Source organism: Nycticebus coucang, chromosome 21 (genome assembly GCF_027406575.1).
Source record: "Nycticebus coucang isolate mNycCou1 chromosome 21, mNycCou1.pri, whole genome shotgun sequence".
In the NCBI taxonomy this organism is placed as follows: domain Eukaryota; kingdom Metazoa; phylum Chordata; class Mammalia; order Primates; family Lorisidae; genus Nycticebus; species Nycticebus coucang.
In genome coordinates, this window is record NC_069800.1 from 43277951 (window position 1) to 43304311 (window position 26361).

General features: G+C 48.7%; 1 protein-coding gene across 8 annotated transcripts in view; it reads left to right on the forward strand.

The window, feature by feature from the left end:
• The window catches only part of DLGAP4 (DLG associated protein 4), a 199249-nt gene that overhangs the window by 151286 nt on the left and 21602 nt on the right, over positions 1-26361 (forward strand). For 5 of the 8 annotated variants that reach the window (XM_053573557.1, XM_053573554.1, XM_053573555.1 and 2 more), the window contains 3 exons: positions 16334-16695; positions 19528-19616; positions 20144-20556. In XM_053573557.1, the coding sequence (XP_053429532.1) occupies positions 16334-16695; positions 19528-19616; positions 20144-20556 (864 nt within the window). The other 3 variants (XM_053573556.1, XM_053573560.1, XM_053573562.1) reach the window with 2 other exon arrangements.

Consider the following 26361-nt stretch of genomic DNA (forward strand, 5'->3'; position numbering starts at 1 on the left):
CACCTGCCAGACCCCTTCCCACCTGTCTTTTCAAGAGACTCTCACAGCAGTCCTAGCACACTGGACAGGGCAAGCCGGTGTTCTCATTTTATAGATGGGAGAAATTGAGGCCCAGAGAGCCTGAGTCATACAGTGAGAGAGGACTGGAGCCGCCCTTACACTCAGAGACTCCTGACCTGCTGGCAGTTTCTGTCATAAGCAGGTATTTTAAAGGCAGGGTAGCAAGTATCAGCTGATTCATATTCTGAGGATGGATTTGTTATCTCAGGTAGGGGCTCTCGTGCTACTGCACTTCCCAGATGCAGCTTTTTTTTTTTGCAGTTTTGGCCGGGGCTGGGTTAAACCCGCCACCTCCGGCATATGGGGCCAGCGCCCTACTCCTTTGAGCCACAGGAGCTGCCCCAGATGAGGCATTTTTAAGCCCTGACTGTGCTGGCTGAGGCCCTGGTGTTAGTCTTTGCATTATTTCCTACATGGCTACGCTATATGGACATCTCCTTGTGTCCTTTCTTGCTTATTGATGATAATTCTCCAGAAGCAAAGAAAAAAAAGTTGCAATTATGAATGCTGTACACACAAAGATGATGTCTGATGTCACATCCACAATTGGGTGTGAAGTAGGAGGGCAAAGAAACAGCATCTCAGGCTGGAAAAGAGAGTTAAAGGTCACACCTGCAGGCACTTGAGTTCCCTGGCATCCGTCCTGCCTGTGTCTAGGCAGGCTGGCCATCTCCTCGGCCCTTCTTCCATCTTTAGCCATCTCTGCTTCCCCTTCATAATCCTCACTTTCCCTCCCTGCTCTGGGAACACATGTATATGTGACACTCTTTGAGGTATCTGAGGACAGTAGCCCTGTCTCTGACATGTGTCGCACACCCAGTTTCCATGTTTGTCACAGACATCACTAGTCAGTCCTGTTCAGTCAGTTCCAGACTTTCTCATGCACCTCCCTATGGCTGCCACAGTGCCCTGTCAGTACAAAAGGCATTTCGTTGTCATCTCTGCACTTTTCTGTGGGTGTCTGAGGACGAGGACTACTCATCCTGGGGTTCTAGTGTTCGGCTCGATGTGTGGCTTCCTCTCTGGAAATAAGCACTTGCCAGAATGGGAATTGCCCTCTTCTCATCAGGTTCCAGTTTGGCATGTCCCTTGCCCAGGTTGACCTGTGATACCCACAATGTTATCTGGAGTTTGATGGAGTTGCCCCTTTCTACTGCCCGTGTGGCATCAGACCATGTCTGTGGTCAGCCGGCGCCACTAGAAGGTATTTCTGCACTTGTGCTCCTTTTCTTGTGTAATTGCCCTACTTGGGATCCCAAATTCAGGATCGTAATACGTGTACAAATTCTGAGGGGAGAGCCCTCTCCCTTCCTGTGTCTCTGTCCCCAGAGCCTGCCTGGCACAGCGGCAGGCAGCGTTGCCTATGCTGACCTGAAGTGAACTCATGGTTTCCCCCATTCAGCCTGCCTGATTAGTCTCATCCTTGTCTCGGCTGCCTAGAGTTCTTGGCTCCTGCTTCTGTCACCCAGTTCTCCACCTGCCACTCCAGGTGCAGTGAATAAGTCTCTTATATCGTCTTTCTATTCTGGGATGTACTTGGTCATTCAGAATAATGAAAGAGGCCAATAATTGAAGTAGACAGGACCTGGCAGTGTCTGGCTTTGCACACTGGACACAGGGCCTGTGATAGCCAGGCTTTTGTGACCATTACCAGGGTTTGACATCAGCTCTCTAGAAGTGAGGGTAATTTTTTTTTTTTTGAGGCTCTTTTCACATAGTGCTTCCCAGACTGGGCTCTTAAGACCTTGGGCTTTAGAAAGGTAGCAAGGAGGCTCACACAATAGCACTAGTATCTGAAAAGTCAAATTTTGCATTCTCCACCCCTACTCCCTCACTTGTCAAGTTTTTGCACTGGGCTAGAGCTGGGACAGCTCTGTAACTAGCTGTCTTCTCCTACTCACCAGTACCCTCTACTAGTAGTTATAGCTTTGATGTATAAGAAAATCGTGATTTCCTTTTCCAATCCAGTTTTTCTGCCACCCACATACTGCCCAGCTCTTACTTATTTTGGGGGGGAAAGAGATTCGTGGATTACTTATAATTATCCTGCAGTATTAAAAGAGAAAAACATAAATATGAACTCACCTGATGATTTTATTATCTATTTTGGGTTTCATGAAATAATTAAAATGTTTTTGTTTATTGTCGTTTATAATTTTTTTCTTTTTTTTTTTTTTTTTTTGTGATTTTTGGCCAGGGCTGGGTTTGAACCCGCCACCTCTGGCATATGGGACCGGCGCCCTACTCCTTGAGCCACAGGCGCCGCCCATTTATAATTTTTTTGAGTGTGAAACTTCTTGAAGCGATCTCCAGGATGAAGTCCAGGCTTCTTCTTACATGGTTTCTCATTTCTTCTGCTACAAACCATGCAGTCCTTTGTTGATCTTTTTCATTTGGCATTATAAAAATGCTTCTTCCCAGCTCAGTGCCGTAGCACAGTCGTTATGGCACCAGCCACACACACTGAGGCCAGCAGGTTCAAATCCAGCCTGGACCAGCTAAAAATGACAACTGCAACAAAAAATAGCTGGACGTTGTGGCGGGCACCTGTAGTCCCAGCTACTTGGGAGGCTGAGGCAAGGGAATCGCCTAAGCCCAGGAGTTGGAGGTCGCTGTGAGCTGTGACACCACGGCACTCTACCGAGGGCAACATAGTGAGACTCTATCTCAAAAAAAATAATAATAAAATACTTCTTCCCATTTAGCCTTTCCTCAGTGTTAAAAGATGATAGTCTTCCCCTCTTCCTTGAATTTCTTTTCCTCATATTGCTCAGAGCTGAGTGATGAGATTTCTCCATGAGAAAGGTGTGTCTGCTCTTTCTCTACTCTCCTTGTTATCTAATGAGTAAATCTATAACATCCATAGTACTGATCAGCTCTGTCCACTCTTCCCAGATTCTGTGTATTCTAAAATAACTCTTGGTTTTTCAAATTGAACAAACTGTGTCTTCCTTATAACCAATGATCAACTGTGTTTGAAGGCCAAAGAATGTACTCAGCATCATCAACTAATCTCCTGTCATAGAAAGAGAGGCACATCATTTTCTTATCATATTGACAGGTACACAATTCATATTTCTGAGGTTTCTTCTTTTTCAGATCACTTGGAAGATCCTTCCTAGAAGCCATAATTGTTCCCATTATATGTATTTTCATTTTATGCGATTCTTGACCAAGTTGAGGGCTTGTGTAGTTGAGGACTTGTATAGAACACACACACACACAAAAAAAATGTGTCAGACATCTTCCGACACTGGAGTGGAACAGGAAAATCATTATGTCGGATGAGGTCCAACATAAGATTGAGAAGAGTTAATAACCGCAGCTTGGGAGCTAGCATTCCTTTAAAGCTCAGGCTCCAGGGTGTGGGTCAGAGACCTCTGAGCGGAGCTAGTAGCAGAACAGACCATGCAGGTGGGTCTCCAAGGATAAATAAGAGGATGTTTGCAGCAGATTCCAGCACTTGGGCATGAGTGAATGTTGCCAGATAGGGTGCTTACTGGATACAGTTGTAGTAGTGGTGGAAATGGTTTGGGGGAAAGAACATGTGCTTTTAGGATTCCTCGTCAGGGACTGGAGGAGGTGGGGCCCAGCCACAGGTGGGTGCCTCCCTGACTGCCTGGAACTAGTGGTCTGCAGTCGGGGGAACCTGAAGGCAGCTTCCTTTCTTTTTTTTTTTTTTTTTTGGTTTTTGGCCAGGGCTGGGTTTGAACCCGCCACCTCCGGCATATGGGACTGGCGCCCTACTCCTTGAGCCACAGGCACCACCCGGCAGCTTCCTTTCTTAATCTGGGAGGACAAGGAATGTCTCTATACTCAGAGCCCTAGACCAGGGTCCCTGCTCTGCTGCTAGGTTCTCAGAGAGTGCCACTGTCATCCTTGGTTTCTCCAGAGTACTATGAGAGGTTACACAAGGGTGAGGAACTTGTGGCCTTTGGACCACATATGGCCTTCTGGATTCTTTGACTGTAGCCTTTTGACTAAATCCAGATTTTACCAGACAAATCCTTTTATTAAAAGGGGTACAGCAGAGAAAGATGAATTTCTTGCTTCCTTTGGTGCTTACAAAAGAACAATCTTTTTTTTTTTGGAGATAGTCTCACTTTGTTGCCCTTGGTAGAGTGCCCTCAGACTCTTGGGCTCAAGCAATCCTCTGGCCTCAGCCTCTAGAGTAGCTGGGATTACAGATGCCCTTCACAATGCCGGCTATTTTTATTTTTAGAGATGGGATCTCACTCTTGTTCAGGCTGGCCTTGAACTCCTGAGCTTAAGCAGTCCACCTACCTCGGCCTCCCAGAGTGCTAGGACTACAGGCGTGATACAAAACAACAATCTTGAATATAAAAATCTTGAAATCAGAAGGCCACAGGTTCCCTACCCTTGCTAGGGGCTTAGAATATCATGTGGAGGAAAAAAGGAAGATAGGGCTGTTCTGAGGGACCTGGAGTGGGATGAGAACCCAAAGAGCTTTCCCCAGGTCTGCTTGAGATTCCCTGGAACCTGGTTTAAAAATCACTAGAGTTGGGCGGTGCCTGTGGCTCAAGGAGTAGGGCGCCGGTCCCATATGCTGGAGGTGGCGGGTTCAAACCCAGCCCCGGCCAAAAACCACACACACACAAAAAAAAAAATCACTAGAGTTGGCGGCGCCTGTGGCTCAGTGAGTAGGGCGCCGGCCCCATATGCCGAGGGTGGCGGGTTAAAACCCAGCCCCGGCCAAACTGCAACAAAAAAATAGCCAGGTGTTGTGGCGGGCGCCTGTAGTCCCAGCTACTCGGGAGGCTGAGGCAAGAGAATCGCTTAAGCCCAAGAGTTAGAGGTTGCTATGAGCCGTGTGATGCCACGGCACTCTACCCGAGGGCGGTACAGTGAGACTGTCTCTACAAAAAAAAAAAAAGAAAAAAAAAATCACTAGAGTTATACTGTACTATTTCCTAGGGCCCTTCAGCCCTGGAATTCAGAGGTTCCACATCTTTTCAATCCCTGCAGCCCATCAACCAGCTTGTGACCTGGCACAAGTGCCCTCATCTCTCTGGGCCTTGCTTTACAGGCTGTGGTGAGACTCACCCAAACTGCAGAAGGGCTAGGTGGCTAGGAAACCCATCTCAGGGGTTCTCATGGTCCTGGAGAGAAGGTCAGGAGTATCTGGACCATGTATCTACAGAGGAAGGCCTGAAGGACAGTGGGCAGCAGTGGTGTCAGACACTGTGGGCACCTTTTTAGTCATTGCTGGCATCCTGGTCGGGAGACACGAGACTTCTTACTCAGGGTCAGCAGAGCCAGAGCTGCCACCATGTAACCCACTCAGGAAATAGCTGAACCCTGTCCAAGGACCCAAAGAATAAGGGCCCATTTAGGCCCCGACTGGGGAGCTGGCCGGGCCAAGATCTCAGCCACATGGCAAGGGGCACCTGACTCCCAGCCCTGGGGGGTATGAGCAAGTATGAGCTCAAAGCACTGGCTCTGCTTAGAAAGCCTGGGCTCAGATTCTTGCTTCTCCACTTTGGCTGTGAGACCCTTGGCTATTCACTTCTCTGAGCTTCAAGGTTACTTTTTTGTTTTCTCTTTGAAATGAGAATGATGGGCCGGGTTAAGGGTTGGTGAGTTGATACAATTATTATTATTATTATTTTGAGACAGTCTCTTACTTTGTCGTCCTTGGTAGAGTGCTGTGGCGTCACAGCTCACAGCAACCTCTAACACTTGGGCTTAATCGATTCTCTTGCCTTAGCCTCCCGAGTAGCTGGGACTACTGTTGCCTGCCCCAACGTCTGGCTATTTTTTGTTGCAATTCTCATTGCTGTTTTAGCTGTCCGGGACTGGGTTTGAACCCACTACCCTCAGTATATGGGGCCAGCACCCTACCCACTGAGCCAAAAGCGTCGCCCGTGAGTTGATACAATTAAAGTGCTTCTTCCTGCTTGGACAGTTCACATCCTTGATCAGTGGGAGATGCCCTAGCAGGGGTGTCCAGCCTTCAGTTCGGGGGCCACCAGTGGATTATTTGAGGACTGTTTTGCTTATCTGTGGTGTCAGATATCATAAAAATTATGCACAGGCCTTTTCTTTTTGCTCATCAGCTGCTGTTAGTGTTTGTGTATTTAATGTGTGGCCCAAGACAATTCTTCTTCCAGTGTGCAGCAGAAAAGAAAAAAGGCTGGACACCCCACTAGAGCTAATGCAGTCTGTTTTTCCACTCACTGAGAATCAGTTGTTCACCACCTGAAAGGCATTTCTTGACCTCTCCTGACTGTCTGCTGGCCCAAGTATGTCAGGAAAAAAACCCCTGAGGCTCTGACCTCAGCTCTTCAGCTAGGGTGTGAGCTGCTGTCCTGAGAGCAACTGGAGGTAGGGCTGCAAGTTGCCCTGGCAACCAAGCAGGTCCTCCCAGGCAGCTGCTCCAGGCCCATGGAGTGGGGTGGTTACCTGCACTCTGGACAGGGCTCTCCTGCCACCTGTGCCCTGGTGCCAAGAGCCTGAAACCAGACTTGGTCTGCCAACAGAAGGGGCTTTCTCTGTTTTCACCGGGCTGGAACTGAGACACCACCAGAAGTGCCTCCTGGCTGCCTCCATCTCAAGGCTCCCAGGAGATTCTTGCCTTTCCATGGGAGGCTTTTATGGACAGGCTTCCTGGGGAGCAGAAAGGGGACAGAGCCCCACGAGAAGTATGGAGTTCCGAGGGGGCAGCCATGGCAGCAGCGATAGACTTATGAGCCATAGGCCACCTTAGTCCCAGATGTCTACCTATGTGGTATACCTTAAAACTATAAATTTTTTATTTGATACATAGTATATGTACATGTGATACTTTGAAACCTTCATGTATTGTATAATCAGATCATTTACCTTTTCTTTATGCTGGGAACATTGACCATTTTAAAATATACAGTAGATTATTCAGAGGTTTTATACACTTTTAAAAATCCAGATTTCTGGCACATTCTGCATCTCTGCAAATGTTGGGTCTAGGTGTTCACATGGCAGCTTTGGGCCAGAGACGTTAAGTGCCCTGTAGATATTTGAACTTGCAACCCCTATTCAGGGCCAACCAACCTAGTTTACAGCTGGGGAAACTAAGGCCCAGAAGAGACTCAGGACCTGCACAAGGTACACAAGTGGCAGCCCACTACAGCCAGTGTTGAGTTTAGAACCTAGCAGCCTGGCCTTGGAAAACGGAGCTTTCTACACTGCCACTGATAAGGGTAAAAAGTCTCTTCTCTCATCTATAAAACAGTCATAATTACCTCTCCTCCCAGAGCTGTCTGGATGAAGCAGTACCTGACCCAGGCCTCACTCAGTAATGGTTCTTTTAAATCAGTGTGATAGGCTTGGCGCCTGTGGCTCAAGTGGCTAGGCACCAGCCACATAACACCTGAGCTGGCAGGTTCGAATCCAACCCGGGCCTGCCAAACCACAATGACAGCTGCAACCAAAAAATAGCCTGCGTTGTGGTGGGCGCCTGTAGTCCCAGCTTCTTGGGAGGCGGAGGCAGGAGAATCTCTTAAGCCCAAGAGTTGGAAGTTACTGTGAGCTGTGATGTCACAGCACTCTGCCCAGGGCAACAGCTGGAGGCTCTGTCTCAAAAAAAAAAAAAATCAGTGTGATACATTTTGCCCAGAAAGGGTTACTGGAAATACCACTTACTTTCTTTCTCTGCCACTTTTCAGAATGATTGTTTGTCAAGCCCTTTCAGATGCTCAGTACCTAGGGTTCTTTCAGCCCACTGCCCAACTTCCAGCAGAGTTGCTCAAGGCTCTACCTGCCACCAGGTTGTGCCTCTGTGGTGTGTGTGTACGTGCATGTGTGTATGTTGAGGGCTGACCTGAAGGCAGGTCAAAGCCCTGGCCCTGGGCACCAAATTTCAAATCAAAGACAGGAGTAAATTATTCTTCCCTGTGCCGTCCGTTTACCCAGTTGTCAAATAGGGATTTGTTCGTTCAGTGTGTATTTACCGAGCCGAGCTGTGTATTGGGCATGGTGCAGGGAGAGCATCATTATATATGAGTCAAGGTCCCCACCCTCAGGTTTCCTGTCTGATAGGAAAGAGAGGCAGAAGACAAGTGAACTAACAAGTGCTCAGTGCTTCAGTGAAACACACAGGGCCCTCAGAGAATGACAGCTTTAGACAGGGTGGTCAGGGAGGCCTCACTGAGGATGAGACCTGAAAATGGGATGAGAAGAAATAGTCGTACAAAGAGGAGGGTGGGGATCATTTTAGAGCACAGCAGGTCAGAGGCCCTGGGTGGGAGCATGCTTGGGGTGTCTGAAGAATAGAGGAGCTGTGTAGCCCAGTGGAATGAACAAGAGGAGAGTATAGGGACTGAGGACGGGAAGGGGTCGGTTTCTATTGTAGGCCAAGGTGAGCAATGTGGATATGATTCTGCACAGAGTGGACAGACTTTGGAAAGGGGGACAGGGCACAGTGGCTCACGCCTGTAATCCTAGCACTCTGGAAGGCTGAGCCGGGCAGACCACTTGAGCTCATGAGTTTGAGACAAGCCTGAGCAAAAGCGAGACCCCCATTTCTACTGAAAATAAAAAAAACTGAGGTAAAAGGATCACTTGAGCCTGAGATGGAGGTTACTGTGAGCTATGATGCCATGGCACCCTACCGAGGGCAACAGCTTGAGACTGTCTCAAAAAGAAAAGAAAAGCTTTAGAAAGGGGAAGAAGTAATCCCATTTGCACTTGTAAAAACTGAAGAATTTAGAAAGTGAATGTGGGTGAGATGGGCCACAGGTAAAGCTGAGAGGCCAGGAGGGAGAAGGACCAAGCCTGTGGGGTGGAGAGAAGCTGGTCTGTATACTAGAGGGGTGATGCTTTGCAGGTAGGGGAGTGGTGGGAGTGTGTCCCTGAGTGTTTAGGGTCCCCACTTAGAGAGCAAGACTGTTGCGGAGGAGGAAAGGATTCAGATTCATTCTGGACACACTCAGCTTGAGATGGCCTTGGCGTTTCCCAGCAGAGCTGCCAAGTACACTAGGCTCTTGAGATAGTGGGTGATATGCCCTCTTAGCTGCTGTCAGCGCCTGGGTGTGGTGAAATCCTTTAACCTCAGGCCAGTCTGGAAGGACGTTGTGGAGAATACTGTGGGCAGAAAGAAGGTGCCTCAGTTCCCATTGTCCAGGCAGCCTTGGGAAGCTGAGAACCCTGTCATGAGAGACAGTCGCCCTCTCTGAAATCTCCTTGCCTTGGTCCCTATCCTCCCTTCACCATCTAAAGCACCTGAATTCCATTTTGCCAAACTGCCCTGTTCAGCATCTGTCTTCTTGAACCTTGGGCTATCCTGCCCTGCTTCCCTACTGACGGAGGATCCCTTCATTGGAAAACCTGTATCTTATTGCTATTGGTGGCTCTGGCCATCCGTCTAAACCCAGTCAACCAATACTTCCAGAAAGACCCCCAGACTGTCTCTTCATGAGGTGATCACTCTCTCCTGCCTCCCAAAACCATGGTAACCAGAATTGCATGGGCCCACAATTACAAAGCACCTCATGTCTGTTACCTCCTTCTACCCAGAGCATGTTTGTATCACACCCATTTTATGGGTGAAACAATTGATGTGCCCAATGCAGTGCAGTGGAGGGCATGGAGTAGTAGTGGTTGGCTTTCAGGCAGCCTGGGTTCAAGCCACAGCCCCAATGCTGCCTAGCTGGGAGGTGAGTGAGGGCAAGATGTTCCACCTCTCCGAAAAGTGGAGCAGTGACAACCTACCCGATAAGGTACTGGTTTTGAAGATCCAATCAGCCAGAGTCAAGTCTCATCATTCACAGTAGTTAAGTTTACAGAGTCGTGGCAAATACTAAACTATTGCTCCTATGGGAAAAACAACGTCCTTATAAAGCCTTTGGTCACTGCATTTCTACCAACCACTCAATAGGTAACCTTGTTTTATCTGCATTTCTGTTTAGGATTCTTCACTTAATAATATATTATTGACTCATTGACATTGAACTCGTGGCCAGCAGCACTGTGAGTCATGCCTGAATGAAGCATGTCTAACACACAGATTTTTTTTCCATCAGGCACATTGCAGGCTTCTTGCACTTAAAACACTAGGCAGCCCTTCAGCACTGTGCTTAGAGGGCCATTCTAAACAGTGAAATCACCAAATAAAAAAGTGCAAAATGGGAAAATGGGCCATGAAGAAGACACTTGTTTACCGTAAGAGAGCTGAATGAGAAGGGAGTGTCAGCTTGTGAGCCCCAGCTGCAGATGTGTGCGTCAGACACATACCTGAGAGTGACCACAAAAGCCTCAAATGTTGATTTTGCAGTTGGAAGTGAATTTCAGTGAGGAGGTAGTTCGCATGTAGAGTCTGTAAAGAACTAGGACCAGGCCCAGCCCTAGCCAGTGCTCAGGCAGGTCAGCTGTTAGCAGGAGTGTCATTACCAACAGGACTGCCTCCTGGCCTCTTGACAGGGCTCTGAGGGCTGGGCCAGCGCCCTGAGCTTTATGGCTTTGTCTTCACTAGTGTGACACCTTTGTAACTTTGATTGCTATGCATGTTGGGATCAAGGGGTCCATATTCTGGAGGCCCTAATGCCCCCCACTCCCAAGGGCTTGTTCCAAGTCCACTGGAGAGGGATGGGGTTCTGGCATCATCTGTTTGATTGTTTTGAACAAAACAGTACAGGTTGGATTCCTCAAATGGCTGAGGTAGAAGAAGAGCAGGAAGGCAGGACAGGAAGTTGTAAGGCCAGGGGTCATGGGTGTGGTGGTCTCAGGGAGCCTGACCGTAGATTTAGGGAAGGGTGGGACAGGTAGTTAGGGGGAACCTGGCTATGGAGAGCAGTGGAGGATCCCCAGGAATTGGGAGGGTGTTGGCGTGAGAGGCGCTAACAGTCTGTCCCTCTTGCTGGAGTCTGAAAGTGAAGTTTGCCTTGCTAATTCTTTTAAGGTTTTAATTTCATTTTCTTCAGAATAATATGAGGGTACATATGATTAAGTTACATTGTTTGCATTTGTAAGGTAAAGTCCAAGTTACAGTTGGGTCCTTCACCCAGGAAGTGTGCCATATACCTGTGCATTGTACCCATTCGGTAGAAACTTACCAAATGACATTGCTAATTTTTTTTTTTTTTTTGTAGAGACAGAGTCTCACTGTACCGCCCTCCGTAGAGTGCCGTGGCGTTACACGGCTCACAGCAACCTCTAACTCTTGGGCTTACACGATTCTCTTGCCTCAGCCTCCCGAGTAGCTGGGACTACAGGCGCCCGCCACAACGCCCGGCTATTTTTGTTGCTGTTGTTGTTGTTGTTGCAGTTTGGCCGGGGCTGGGTTTGAACCCGCCACCCTCGGCATATGGGGCCGGCGCCCTACTCACTGAGCCACAGGCGCCGCCCCCTGACATTGCTAATTCTTAAGGCACAGTGAGGGAGGGAGTCTCAGACTGAAACAGGAAAGGAGGGGGTCTTATGGGCTGTCAGCAGGGAAGTGGCTCTGAGAGGGCAATCTGTCCCTGATCCTGACCCAGCTGCTTAGAATTCTCTCCCAGCTCCTGCTTTGAGGGGAAGAAACAGAGGAAGGAAGGAATTTGAGGCCACTGGACTTTGTTTTCACCATAGCACACAAATGAGTTGCTGAATTTACCTGTGTAGGTTGACTTGTTACTCACTGAGTGGGAGAAGGGAGGGGATCTCACGGGCCCTCCGCTCTTCCTCTGACAAGCCCTTTTCCCAGTCTGGCTCTTGTCTGAGGCCAGCCCTGCCCCATCATGAGGAGCCTGGAGCTGGGTCCCACGGCCTTCTCTGTGAAGCCTGCTGCCCTGGCCCCCACACTGTCTGTGATCCTGTGGCATCTATTTTTCTGGGAGTCTAGGCCTCTTCTCCTTTAATCCTCTGCCAAACTCAGGCCCCTGGGAGCCAGCAGCCATGAGGGCCATGCTGGCTTACAAGGGAGTTGCAAGGAACTAGCTTCTTGGGGAGCTCAGAAGATGGAGTCACGACCACTCCTGAGCATTTGAAGCTTTGGCCATTAAAAAACAAAATACAGGTTTCATGCCTGTAGCTCAGCGGCTAGGGCATCAGCCACATACACCAGAGCTGGCGGCTTCAAATCCAGCCCGGGCCAACTACTAAAAAATAGCCAGCCGTTGTAGGTTCCTGTAGTCCCAACTACTTGGGAGGCTGAAGCAAGAGAATCACTTAAGCCCAAGAGTTTGAAGTTGTTGTGAGCTGTGACGCCACAGCACTCTACCGAGGGCAACATAGTAATACTCTGTCTCAAAACAAAACAAAACAAAATGCAGAAACCAATTCATTCTGACCTGATAAATATGGTTTGGTGGATAAAATCTTGGGGCAGAAGACAAATAATGAGACAAAGGGAGCTTCCCCTAAGAAGCAAACACTTGTGTGCTGTGGGGTAGGGAGGCTGGGCTAGATGTGTCCCAGGGGCCAGCTGTGCAATGCCGCTGGCCTCTGTCTGAGCCTTGGTATGAGGAACCTGGATGGCCGAGGCAGGCGCATAGGAGGCAAGCACAAAGACCGTAGGATGGGATGAGTGGTTCAGGATGCTGCAACTTAGTGGGTGCTTCACTCCAAAGCTTTGAAAATGTGCTCAAGGACCAGCTGGAGGAAACAGTTACACTGTAGGGTGCTTATCCCTCAGCTTCTCAGGCAAATCCAGTTTTCCAGACTGAATGGACAGAGTTTGACTCCCATGTCATGTTGTGAATTTGGGCACATAGAATGTCTCCTGAGGGCAGGGAAGGTCACCAGTCACATGCTGGAGGATGCGGGGCTGCTCACTTCTAGCATCTTAGGTCTATGGGGCATATGCCTCCTTCTCAAAGGAGGATTGGCAAATGATTGTTATGCACCCTGTGTGGGGTCACTGGGCTGCCAATACAGGGACAATCAGGAGGCACGGCCACAGCTCTGAGTGCTCCAACTGATACACAAAGAAAGGCAAAGGGCTCACTCTGCCCAGGCCAGAAAGAACTGGGACTGGCCAGGCGTGGTGGCTCCCACCTGTAATCCCAGCATTCTGGGAGGCCGAGGTGGGTAGATTGCTCTGAGCTCACAAGTTTGAGACCAGCCTGAGCCAGAGCAAGACCCTGTCTCTAAAAATAGAAAAATAGCTGGATGTTGTGGCAGGCTTCTGTAGTCCCAGCTACTTAGGAGGCTAAGGCAAGAGAATCGCTTGAGCCCAAGAGTTTGGGGTTGCTGTGAGCTGTGATGCCATAGCACTCTACTGAGGGCGACAGAGTAAAACTCTGTCTCAAAAAAAAAAAAAAAAAAACAAAAGAACTAGGGTGGTGCCTGTGGCTTATTGGGTAGGGTGCCAGCCCCATATACTAAGGGTGGCGGGTTTAAACCCAGCCCCGGCCAAACTGCAAAAAAGAAATAGCCCGGCATTGTAGCAGGCGCCTGTAGTCCTAGCTACCTCGGGAGCAGAGAATCACCTAAGCCCAGGAGTTGGAGATTGCTGTGAGCTGTGTGACTCCATGGCACTCTACCAAGGGTGATAAAGTGAGACTGTGTCTCTACAAAAAAAAGAACTGGGTGGGCGGCGCCTGTGGCTCAGTGAGTAGGGCGCCAGCCCCATATGCCGAGGGTGGCGGGTTCAAACCCAGCCCCGGCCAAACTGCAACCAAAAAATAGCCGGGCGTTGTGGCAGGCGCCTGTAGTCCCAGCTGCTCCGGAGGCTGAGGTAAGAGAATCGCGTAAGCCCAGGAGTTAGAGGTTGCTGTGAGCCGTGTGAGGCCACGGCACTCTACCGAGGGCGCTACAGTGAGACTCTGTCTCTACAAAAAAAAAAAAAAAGAACTGGGACTGGAGGGCTGGCCAGAGTCAAGGAGCCTGGAAGATGGGGAAGGAGCTTATGCAGAAACAGGTGCACGTGGAGTGACATGGATGTGGGGATGTGTAGGGGGATGGTGCACAGTGCTTTTGGTTTTCTGAAGCTGGAAGAGGCCTGGAGACGAAGCTGCAGAGATGGGTGAGCAGGGTCTAGGCAGAAAGGATTCTGATGGGAGCCAGAACCTTAGATACTAAAGTGATGAGAGCCTTTGCTATGGCCAGAGCATCTTGATTTTGGCAACTGAGGTTTTTTGTAGTTAAAATGAGGTTCCTTTTCTCATTTAACAAACATTTATTGGGTCTGGGATATGACCACTATGCCAAGACTAACAAAGCTTCCCTAGCTGCCTCAGCCATCAGAAGTGAATCCTTCAGTAAGATGCTGACAGGTGTGGTGGATACTCTGATGGAGATTCCTGGGTAGAAGAAGCAAGGATGGCAGTCAAGGGCGGCCTCTAAGAGGAAGTAATGTTTGAAACATGAGGACCTGAAGGAAGGCTTCCAGGCAGAAAGAACAAACAGCATGTGAAAAGGCCACTGGGGAAAAAGTAGCTAGAGCAGGAAGTTGGAAGAGGCAGGAGGCAGGAGTAAGTGGTTGGCCTGTATTTCCTCTATTAACAGTGTTGAAATACGGTTACCTGGTCAAGTCCCAGCCCCCTACTCCAGGGAGCTGTATTCAGAACTGAGGGGTACCCGCCCTGCAGGGAGACCTCCTGAGCCCTAAATCCTCTGTTAGTCACACCATTTATCTGGCTGTAACCTGTGTCCCAGAAGACATAGAAATCTAAGATAAGCTAGCTCACTCTTCCTCTTATCGCATCTGGCTGGACTCATGTTCTGGCTGGTTCACTCTCCCTCTAGTGATGGGCCGCGTCAGCCAAGGCTCAGGGCCTCTGAGTGTGCTTTAGTAGAACTCTGGGCCCAGCAACCCTGAGAGAGAGGCTGGAGGGTCAGTCCTCTGTCCAGACTTCTGGCAGCCTCATTATCTTCCATTGGGAAAGGGAGGTGCTTCTAACCCCACCAGATCCTGGTGAATACTGTACACACTGACTCCTCACAGCCAAGGTTGTCCCTATCCCACAGATATGGACAAGTATTCTGACTGGTGTCACACAGCCTCAGCTAGGCTTACAGCTCAATTCTGGCTCGCTCATACTGTTACACCTGTAAGGGGATATTCCCTCTTAAAAAAAATTTTTTTTTTTGGAGACAGGGTCTTGCTCTGTCAGCAGGCTGTGGGGTGCAAACAGCGATCATAGCTTACTACAGCCTCCAGCTTCTGAGCTCAAGCAATTCCGCCTCAGTCTCCCAAGTAGCTGGGACTACAGGCATATGCCACCACACCTGGATAATTTTTCAATTTTTTTGTACAGACAAGGTTGGACTATGTTGCCAAGGCTGGTCCCTAACTGCTCACCTAAAGCGATTCTCCTGCCTTAGACTTCCAAAGTGCTGGGATTATAAGCGTGAGCTACTGGGCCTGGCCCCCTTAAACACTTTGAGCAAATCGGGCCTGGCTTCACCGTCCTATTCTCTTTTTATAATTAAGTCATTTCAAGAATGTTATAAAGATGGAATCATACAATACATAACTTACGTAACTTGGGATGGCTTTTCTCAGCATCATTTGCTTGGGGGTCACTAAGTCGTTGTTTGTGTCAGCAATTCATCCTTTCATTGCTGAGTAGTATTCTGGGAGGTGGGTGTGCTGCAGTTCATTTAATCTCTCACCCACTGAAGGGCAGTGGTTGTTTCTAGATTTTGGCTTTTAGAAATAGAGCTGCAGTGAACATTTGTGTAGAAGCTTTCTGTGAACATGTTTTCATTTCTGTGGGGTAAAAGCCCAAGAGTGCTATTGCTAGTTTGCATGGTAATTGCATGCTTAGTTTTGTAAGAGAATTCCAATATGTTTTCTAAGGTAGTTGTATCATTTATTTTCTCTACATTCTTGATAACTTTTATGTTTTATTTTAACCATTCTGACAGATTTGTGAAATGGTATCTCCTAGTGGCAGATGGATGGATTCTACTATCCCTTGTCCACAGCCCTGTAGCACTGGGCCTTGTTTCATCGGCCTGTCTCTATCCCCATGATTGGTAGCCCCTTTAAGGCAGGGTTTACCTGTCTGCCCCAACACAGGCCAGGCTCCGTCACAGCCTTGTGGCACCATGCCCCTCACCATCTAGCCCATGTCCCAGCTAGGCAGTACCTTTGTGTGTGATGGAGGTGGAGGGTTAATGCTGGCATTCTCCACTGGAATTGGCCTCGCATGAGGGTGGCAGGGCCTGTGTGTCTGTTTTGGTGGTTGCTGTGTCTGATCCTCAATCTCCTGCCCTAGATATCCTTGCTGAGGGAATGGCTGAGGCCAGAGCTAAAGCCAGTTAGGCAGGGCCTCCACCTTGGAAGGGGCTTGAGAGGGCTGCAGGCTTCACCTTCTCACCTTCTCTCTGGCCTTCTCTCATTCATGTGCAGGTTCATCATGCCTAGTGGCATATAAGAAGACCCCGCCACCGGTCCCTCCACGCACCACATCAAAGCCGTTCATCTCAGTCACGGTCCAGAGCAGCACCGAATCTGCCCAGGACACCTACCTGGACAGTCAGGACCACAAGAGTGAGGTGACCAGCCAGTCGGGCCTCAGCAACTCTTCGGACAGCCTAGACAGCAGTACCCGACCACCCAGCGTGACACGGGGCGGAGTCACCCCAGCCCCTGAGGTCCCAGAGCCACCCCTGAAACATGCAGTGCTAAAGAGTGAACAAGGGATACTGACCAGCTCTGAGTCCCACCCTGAGGCCATCCCCAAAAGGAAACTGTCATCTATAGGAATACAAGTAGGGGCTCCTTTTGCACTCTGTGTCCTCGCTCCACTCCATGCACCTGCCTGCGTGTAATTACATCTGGTGGAGGCCCACTAGGTCTTCTGGGAAAAGGTGGTTTGTCTGTCTGTTTTGGAAGGTCAGCCCCAAGAGGCCAAATCAAATTCCACTCATGGCCATGCCTTGCTTGTATCTACTGAAACATGCTGCAAAGCTGCAGCCGGGGGCATGTTTCTGGTCTTCTGATGGGTTGTCCCAATGAATGTAGTTACACTCAGCCAGCCATCTCCTGTCCACTGTTTGCCTGTTCACTATCTGTCTGTCCACCCCACCTTTGCCCTGCCAGCCAACCTGTGGGAGGCAGGACTGGCCTAACGGTTTTCTAATCCAAGATCAGCTCGGGTGCGGAGGCCATAGCCCCGCTTGGCGGCGGGAGCAGCATGGAACATAGACGCCGGTGGGCCGGGGCCCAGGACCCAGGGCCCTAGAGCCAAGGGGGTTGTTCGAAGGGAACTTTGCCCAGAGCCCTTTCGGGCCTTGGGGACAGGTAGGTGGCTTGAAGCAGCAGGCCTATGTAAAGTTGAAAAGGGTGATGCTGGTCCTAACGCCTTCCTCTACGGGAAAGGGTCCAGGCAGATGGTTCCCTGGGGCCAGGTGGCCAAAGCCAGCAGGCCCTCTCAAAATCCAAACTCACCACATACCCATAGCCACAGAACACAGCAGTGGGTATACCAGTTTGCTCCACCTGGCACCTCCTGCATGTACCCAACATCAATATATGTCCTCTGCTAGCTGAGCCTGGGAAACTTGGGCCCTGCCTTTGTTTTTCAAGAGTTGCTCTAAATCCATAGTGAGAGGACTATCCCTGTCCTTGCTGAATGTACAGACCGAAGTAGTCAGGGTGCAAGAGAGGGGTGGCTACAGTGGGTGGGCTCAGGAGGAGGCAGGCCTTCCCAAGGCCAGGGGGTTGATGGAAGAGGATGAGGTACATTGTGGCTTAGGGCTGGGCTCTTCATTTTCCCAGCCTCCCCGCCATCCCCAGAGCAGTTGGACATGGGGAAGTTGATAACAAAGCACTCAAAGGCAGAGGGCACAGGACACAAAGGAGAGGACAGAATGGAACAGAAGGCTCACTGGGCAATTCTTGCACTTAACTGGATTTGTGTCCCCAAGAGGCAGCTCTGGGCTTTAGTATCCCCGCATGTGTTATGTGGAGGAGGAGAATTGGCCAGGAGACTCTGATTCTGGGCTCATTCATAGGGGTCCAGCCCCCACCCTATACAGCCTCTCCAGGTGGGATTTTTAAAAACAGAGAGAGTAGCCTATTCTTACCCTTGGTCCTGGCCACCCAAGCCTTTGGGCAGTCCCACCCTGTTGTTGGCTAAACTAGATGTTCTTCCCAGAAGGCCTGAGAAAGCAGTAGGACCACTCTTGATTCATTTCACCCAGAAAATAACATTAGGATAAGGATTGTAGCTCTTTGGCCCATCCTGGATGTCCCTTTCCCCAGACTCACTTCCAACCCCATCTGTGCTCTCACTTCACTTCATTAAAAGTAGTGATGCTGGCCGGGGGCAGTGGCTCATGCCTATAATCCTAGCACTCTGGGAGGTTGAGGCGGGTGGACTGTCTGAGCTCCTGAGTTCAAGACCAGCCTGAGCCACTGTGAGACCTCATCTCTAAAAAAAATAGCCAGGCATTGTGGCAGGTACCTGTAGTCCCAGCTACTTGGGAGGCTGAGGCAAGAGAATCACTTGAGCCCAAGAGTTGGAAGTTGCTGTAAGCTGTAATGCCATGGCACTCTACCAAGGACGACAAAGTGAGACTGTCTCAAAAAAAAAAAAAAGTAGTGATGCTCATTCCTTTAGCTGGCTGTTGCTGAGGGTAAATGTGCCACATACCTTTCCCAGAAAGCGTCCTTCTCACCCATTTCTGTCCATAAGGCCAGAGGACTAGAGAGTTCCCAGTATCTGAGGATACCCTGAACCCTTGTTCTACCTCTTGGCTCCTCAAGACTTAGGTCAAATGTGGATTCTCCTCCATTCTTTAGAGACAATTAGACCATTGGCCTGGCTGCTCTGTGACCAGGCACCATTGTCCCAGAAAAGAAAGGCCCATGTAATCTCTGTTGTCATCGCTCTTCCACTTCATAGGAATGTAGAGAAAGTGCTTTGGACTTGGCCCTGGCCCCTAGTCCTTCCCTGGGGCCACCTGGTGCCGAAGATAACCTCAGCTAAGTGTGACTGAGGCACAGGGATGGCATCCCATAGTCTCCAGGGACTTCACTGCTATTGCCTTGGTGGCAGTTTCCAAGTCTGGAGCTGCTGTCTGAGGTTTGCTCTACCTACCTAGGCACCTCCAGCCTGCCCTTCCAGCTTCAGCCGCAGGGTTGGGGGAGTGATCTTTGCCTCAAGACAGCCCCCAGCGTCAACTACACCAGATAACGGCTGTGGCTTTGTGTGTGTGTGTTTTCTTTCTCTTTCGTCGTCCTTTTTTTCTTCTCTCTGGTGCGTGTAAAGGAGAGGACTAGAAGGAACGGTTCCCACCTCTCGGAGGACAACGGACCCAAAGCGCTCGATGTGATGGCACCCTCCTCAGAGTAGGGAAAGCCAGTCATCTCCACCCCATCCCACCACCCGTCCCCTGCCCGCCCGCCTCCGCAAGAATGAGCAGTGCCCGGCTTAACCTGGTCCAGCCTCGGGCCCACGTGCAGTGTCCGCATGCCTCGTGTCCGTCTGTCCACATGTCCGTTTGCGTCGTCCCACTAATGTGAATTTCAGCAGCAAGTGTGGTGTTTGTTTTTTTTGTCTTTGTCTCCGTGCCGTTGCTGTCGTTGTCCTCAATAAGGTTGACTGCATTCAGCCAGTGCCAAAAGAGGAGCCCAGTCCCGCTACCAAATTCCAGTCCATCGGGGTTCAGGTAGAGGACGACTGGCGGTAAGTCGGACAGAGGTGGCAGCTGCTTCTCCCCTCTCCTCTCCCTCCCTCTGCTCTCACCTCTCCCGCTCTCCCTAACCCACTTCTCCTTGCTGAATTTCTAATAACCAAGCTGGGTTTGGGGTGCGGGCGGTGGCCCAGGCATGGGAGGCTGGGCAGGGGGTGGGCGGGTGGACAAAGGAGCACTTGCTCTGTGAGACCAGTCAGCCCATGGGGGGCCAAAGCTGGGCTGGGACATGGCCTCAGCTACCCTGATGGTGGTCTTCCTGGCCCCACTGCAGTAAACAGGCAACCTTATGACCGTGTCCTTGTGTGTGTGTGTGTGCGTGTGGGCTTGGGTGGGAAGGGGCAAGGGCTGAGCTGAGAATGAGACTGGGGCTGTGGGACCCGCTTTAGGCGCATGGTGAGCAGATGATGCATCCGTTTCTCTGTCTCCCGTGTGTCTGGGTCAGGGCGGCCTCTGGTCTTTAGCCCTCTTAATGATTCACTTCTTCCTGTCCCCTCCCCATGCACCCCTCCACCCACAGAAGCAGCGCCCCCTCTCACAGTATGTCCTCCCGACGGGACACTGACTCGGACACCCAAGATGCCAACGACTCAAGCTGCAAGTCATCTGAAAGGAGCCTCCCGGACTGTACCCCACACCCCAACTCCATCAGTATCGATGCCGGGCCCCGACAGGCCCCTAAGATTGCCCAGATCAAGCGCAACCTCTCCTATGGAGACAACAGCGACCCTGCCCTGGAGGCGTCCTCGCTGCCCCCACCTGACCCCTGGCTTGAGACCTCCTCCAGCTCCCCAGCAGAGCCAGCACAGCCAGGGGCCTGCCGGCGAGATGGCTACTGGTTCTTGAAGCTACTTCAGGCAGAAACAGAGCGGTTGGAAGGCTGGTGCTGCCAGATGGACAAGGAAACCAAAGAGAATGACCTCTCTGAAGAAGGTAAGTGCCGTCAGGATGGCCCCTGGGGTGAGAAGAGTGTATACAGCTGCTTCTCCAGCTTTTGGCTAGCCAGCCTTGGAGCTCCTGAGTGGGGAGGGTCTCTTGAGTACTCTTCTGGTGCGAGTTCTTGGGATCTCCCCTCTTATTTTCATTCCTCCCTTTCTGCCATCATCCACCTACCTAACCAGACCTCTTTCCAGAAAGAATCACTGGATTCAGCCCATGTGGATTTTAATTTCAGCTCTTCCCTTACTAGTGAAGTGTCCTCATTCAAGTTACTCTGACCTGGTTTCCTCATCTGTAAAAATGCAGATAATCCTCCTCTCTTTGCTGCATAAGTTTGCTGTAAGGATCACATGTGGTAACACACCTAAAGGGCCCTAGGTAGCGCTGGGTGCAGGAAGGTGGTGCCACATCTGTGCCTTGGGCTCCTTACTGAGTGCTCAGTGGGTACCAAGCATCAGGGATCTAACTGGGCCCCAACAGGCTGTGAGGAAGTTATCTACTTTTCTACTTAAAATTTCTATCTATCCATGCCTATTTTCAAAAATTTCTGAGAAATTAGGTCAAGGAAGAGCTGGAAATGTATAGGAAGCCTAGATTTACAGGGATTAAAGGGGGGAGGCAGGTCTTGGGAAGGTCCAGGCTGTTGCCCTGCACCCACTTAGTTCAGCCAAAGCCCTGGTTCCCAATTAGCTCCTCCTCCACAGAACATTTAAGAAGGGCAGATCTTAAGAGTATGCAAATGATGTAGACCATGTGTCCTGCCAGTACCTGACGGGGTAGGCCCTGAGGAAAGCTGTCTTTGATTCAGAACGTACTTTGGAGTCATTATTTCACTGTCCTCTAGCTCTGCTGTCACACCCACTAGTGTGCAGGAGCTGCCATAGGGATGTGCCTGATAACTCTTTACAATGTCAGTATTGCCAATGGGCCCAAGGATCACAGAGCACTAAAAGTCTTCTAACAGAAAACATCCAGCCCACTTTCCCTACTTGCAATTCTTATAAGCTGTATATTCTGTACACATTTTGTACATGTTTTTGTATGGATATATATATTCATTTCTTTGGGGTGTATACCTAGGAGTGGAATTTCTGGGTCATATAATAGCTTCATGTTCATAGTTTTGAGAGACTGCCAGACTGTTTTCCCAAAGCAGCTGCATCATCCAGCATTCTTACTAGCATCGTATTGCCTTCATTATTTTCTAAAAAGTTTGATTGGGGCGGCGCCTGTGGCTCAAGGAGTAGGGCGCCGGTCCCATATGCCGGAGGTGGTGGGTTCAAACCCAGCCTTGGCCAAAAACCAAAAAAAAAAAAAAAAAAAAAAAGTTTGATTGATTGGATGGGTGCAGTGGCTATGCCTGTGATCCCAGCACTCTGGGATGTCAAGGCAGAAGAATCACTTGAGCTGAGTAGTTCGAGATAGGGCTGAGCAAGAGCAAGACCTCGTCTCTACTAAAAATACAAAAAAGTAGCTGGATGTCGTGGTGGCCACCTATAGTCCCAGCTACTTGGGAGCCTGAGGCAGAAGGATTGCTTCATCCAGGAGTTTGAGGTTGCTGTGAGCCAGGCATTCTAGCCCAGGTGACAGAGTTAGAATCTGTCTTTTAAGGCTCAGTCGGTAAGGCGCTGGCCCCATATACCAGGGGTGGCAGGTTCAAACCCAGCCCCGGCCAAACCGCAACCAAAAAATAGCCGGGCGTTGTGGCGGGTGCCTGTAGTCCCAGCTACTCGGGAGGCTGAGGCAAGAGAATCGCTTAAGCCCAGGAGTTGGAGGTTGCTGTGAGCTGTGTGATGCCATGGCACTCTACCAAGGGCCATAAAGTGAGACTCTGTCTCTACAAAAAAAATAAAAAATAAAAAAATTGATAACTTTATAGTTTCCCTAAAAATAATTATCATTCAGCCAGGCACAAATGGCTCACACCTATAATCCTAGCACTTTGGGAAGCGGAGGCAGAGGATCCCTTCAGCTCAGGAGTTCGAGACCAACCTGAGCAGGAGGGAGACCCCATTTCTACTAAAAACAGAAAAATTAGCTGAGCATGGTGGCCAGCACTTACAGTCCCCGCTACTTGGGAGGCTGAGGCAGGAAGATTGCTTGAAGCCAGGGGTTCAAGACCAACTTGGGTAACACAACAAAACTTTGCCTCTTAAAAAAGAAAAAAAGGGGCATAAAAATCAACCAGGATGGTGGTGTGCACTTATGGTGAGCACCTACCTGAGGGCTAAGGCAAGAGGATTGCTTGAGCCCAGGATTTCAAGGCTATATAGTGAGTTATGATCATGCTACTACATTCCAGCCTGGACAAGACAGTGAGATCTTGCCTGTTTAAAAACATGCTGCTATGAACATTTGTGTACACGTTTTTGTATGGATATATATTCATTTCTTTGGGGTGTATACCTAGGAGTGGAATTGCTGGGTCATATAATAACTTCGTGTTCAGTTTTGAGAAACTGCCAGACTGTTTTCCCAAAGCAGCTGCATCATCTAACATTCTTACTAGCATCGTATTAGAGTTCTGATTTTTCAGTATCCCTGCCAATGCTTATAATCACTGGGCTTTTGGATTATAGCCACCCTAGTGGATATAAAGTAGTGCGCATTGTGGTTTCGGTTTGCATTTCCATGATGACTAGTTGTGTTAAGCACCTTTTGCATATGCTTATTGGCTATTTGTATATCTTTGTTGGAGAAACCTATTGAAATTGGAGGTATTCTTGGTTTTATCTCCAAATTCCTGTCCTTCAGTGTTTACTATGGCCACCTAAATATTGCTTTTTCATAATATTTTTTCCTTGTCTTATGAGTACAGTATTTCCTCCTGAGACTTACATATATATATGTATGTATGTTTGTTTTCGAGTGTCCCTGTGTTTAGGTTCCTGTTTTCTATTTGACTTTCATGTTGGAAGCTTTTTGGAAATGTCCAGTGATCTTTGGTTATTTATACATATTTAAATGTGAGGCCTTGGCCAGCCATGGTGGCTCATGCCTGTAATGCTAGCACTTTGGGAGGCTGAGGTGGGAGGATGGCTTGAAGCCAAAAGTTCAAAACCAGCCTCAACAACATACTGAGACCCACCCCCTCTCTCCAAAAAAATATTAATACATTAGCCAAGTATGGTGGTACATGCCTGTAGTCCTAGCTCCTCAGGAGACTGAGGCAGGAGGATCCTTGAGCCCAGGAGTTCAAGGTTATAGTGAACTATGATCATGCCACTACACTGCAGCCTTGGCAACAGAATGAGACTTTGTCTAAAAAAAAACAAAAACCAAAAAACAGGCACGGTGGCTCACATCTATAATCCTAGCACTCTGGGAGGCTGAGGAAGGTAGATTGCTTGAACTCAGGAGTTTGAGACCAGCCTGAACAAGAGCAAAGACCTCCCCCCCACAATCTCTATTAAAAGTAGAAAAAACTAGCCAGGCATCATGGCAGGCACCTGTTGTCTCAGCTACTAGAGAGACTGAGACAAGAGGATCGCCTGAGCCCAGGAGATTGAGATTGCTGTAAGCTATGATGACACCACAGCACCTCTACCCAGGGCAACAGAGACAGACTCTGTCTCAAAAACAAAACCAAAAAAAATACTAAAATTGAGGCCCCAAGTCAGGAGTAGGAAGGAACAACACAGGAAATTTCCCCTATTGGGGTAGGGGAAATTACTGTTGTCTTGTTTTCCAATGATAATAAAAAAATACACATCTGATGGTCAGTTTGAGGAAAGGTAATGTAACCATGGAGAAGTACAGAGGAATGTCCAAATTAATAAGGGGAAATATGGGCACTAGAATTTGAGCAAACCAGGAAAAATAAGAAAGAAGAAGCCATGTGGATCAAAAGAAAAAATGAAAAGCAAAATTACAAACCACCTAGAAGGCAATGGAAAGAACACTTCATGCTAACACCTGTAAGACCTTAGCAACAGCCATACTGGAAAATGTGTAGCCTTCATTGCCTCCTTTATTAATGGATAAAGCTATAAAAGAATTTAAAATGAATCTTAAGAAATTTAAAAAGCATAGTAAAGTAATTAGCCAAACAAACGAGGAAGAGAGAATTAAAGATAAAATATAATTAAAAGAAAAATTTTAAACAGTGAAGGGATAAATTCAAATGCTGATTCCTTTTAAAAGAATATTAAACTATTTAGGCTTGGCGCCTGTAGCTCAGTGAGTAGGGCACCAGCCACATACACCAAGGCTGGCAGGTTTGAGCCCGGCCCAGGCCTGCTAAACAACAATGACAACTGCAACAAAAAGATGGCCGGGCACCTATAGTCCCAGCTACTCTGGAGGCTGAGGCAAGAGATCGCTTAGGCCCAAGAGTTTGAGGTTGCTGTTAGCTGCGATGCCAGGGCACTCGACCGAGGGCGACGTAGTAAGACTCTGTCTCAAAAAAAAAAAATTTTTTTTTTTTTAAATAGTGTCACCCTGGCTAGAGGACAATAATGTGATCATACCTCACAGCAACCTCAACTCCTGGGCTCAAGTGATCCTCGTGCTTCGGCCTCCTAGCTGGGACTATAGGTGTGTGCCAATAGACCTAGCTTATTTTTCTGTGGAGCCTAGGTCTTATTTTGCTCAGGCTGATCTCAAACTCCTGACCTCAAGTAATCCTCCTGCCTTGGCCTCCCTTAATGCTGAGATGACAGGTGTAAGACATCATAGCAGCCTACATATAATTTTTGACTTCCTAAAAACTTAATTACAAATAGCCTGTATTTGACCAGAAGCTTTACCATAACATAAATAGATTAGCACATATTTTGTATATGTATTATGTGCTGTGTATATATATATCCCTACAATAAAATAAGCTAGGGAAAAGAAAATATTAAGAAAATCGTAAGGGAGAGAAAATACATTTACTGTTAATTAAGTGAAAGTGGCTCATCATAAGAGTTTCGTCTGCATTGAATATGCTGAGGAAGAAAAGGAGGGGGTGGATAGTCTTACTGGTTCAAAGGGTGCCAGAAGTAGAAGAAAATCACATATAAGAGGACCCAGGCAATTCAAACCTATGTTTTTCAGCATGTATTCAATACAAAAAATTACTGAAGATATTTTACATTCCTCTTCATACTAAGCCTTTAAGATCCAGTGTATCTGGGCCAGGCACCGTGGCTCACACCTGTAATCCTAGCACTCTGGGAGGCCAAGGTGGTGGATTGCCTGAGTTCAGAGTTCAAGACCAGCCTGAGCAAAAAGCGAGACCCCATCTCCACTAAAAATAGAAAAAACTGAGGCAAGAGGATCACTTGAGCCTGAGTTGGAGATTGCTGTGAGCTATGACTGAGCCATAAGGCCATAGCACTCTATCTACACAGGGTGAGAGCTTGAGACTCTGTCTCAAAAAAAAAAATCCAATGTATATGTTACTCTCAGAGCACATCAGTTCAGACAGGCCACACTCAGGTGCTTGCTTACCACATATGCAGGCAGCTGCTGTACTGAGCAGCACAGATGAAACAGTTAAGTCTGGGGTGTAGGTACAGACTGCTTAATGTCAAATAATGTCAAAGTGGTGATACAGCAGGCTTGGTTCCCTTACACTTACTATAATTAGAATTCTTTCTGGAATGAGAAGAAGCTTACCTTCCTAAAGCCAAACAATACTGGTATTACCTTCCTGTCTAACTAGGGGGAAGGAGAGCTTTTCAACATGGTGACTTTTCTTGATGACCAAACTCCTGCTGCTGACCACAAACTCTAGATGGAGCCCTTTTTATCATAGCTCTGCTATGAGATGGTGGGTCCCAAATCAGTAACTGTGACAGACCGGTCCCATCA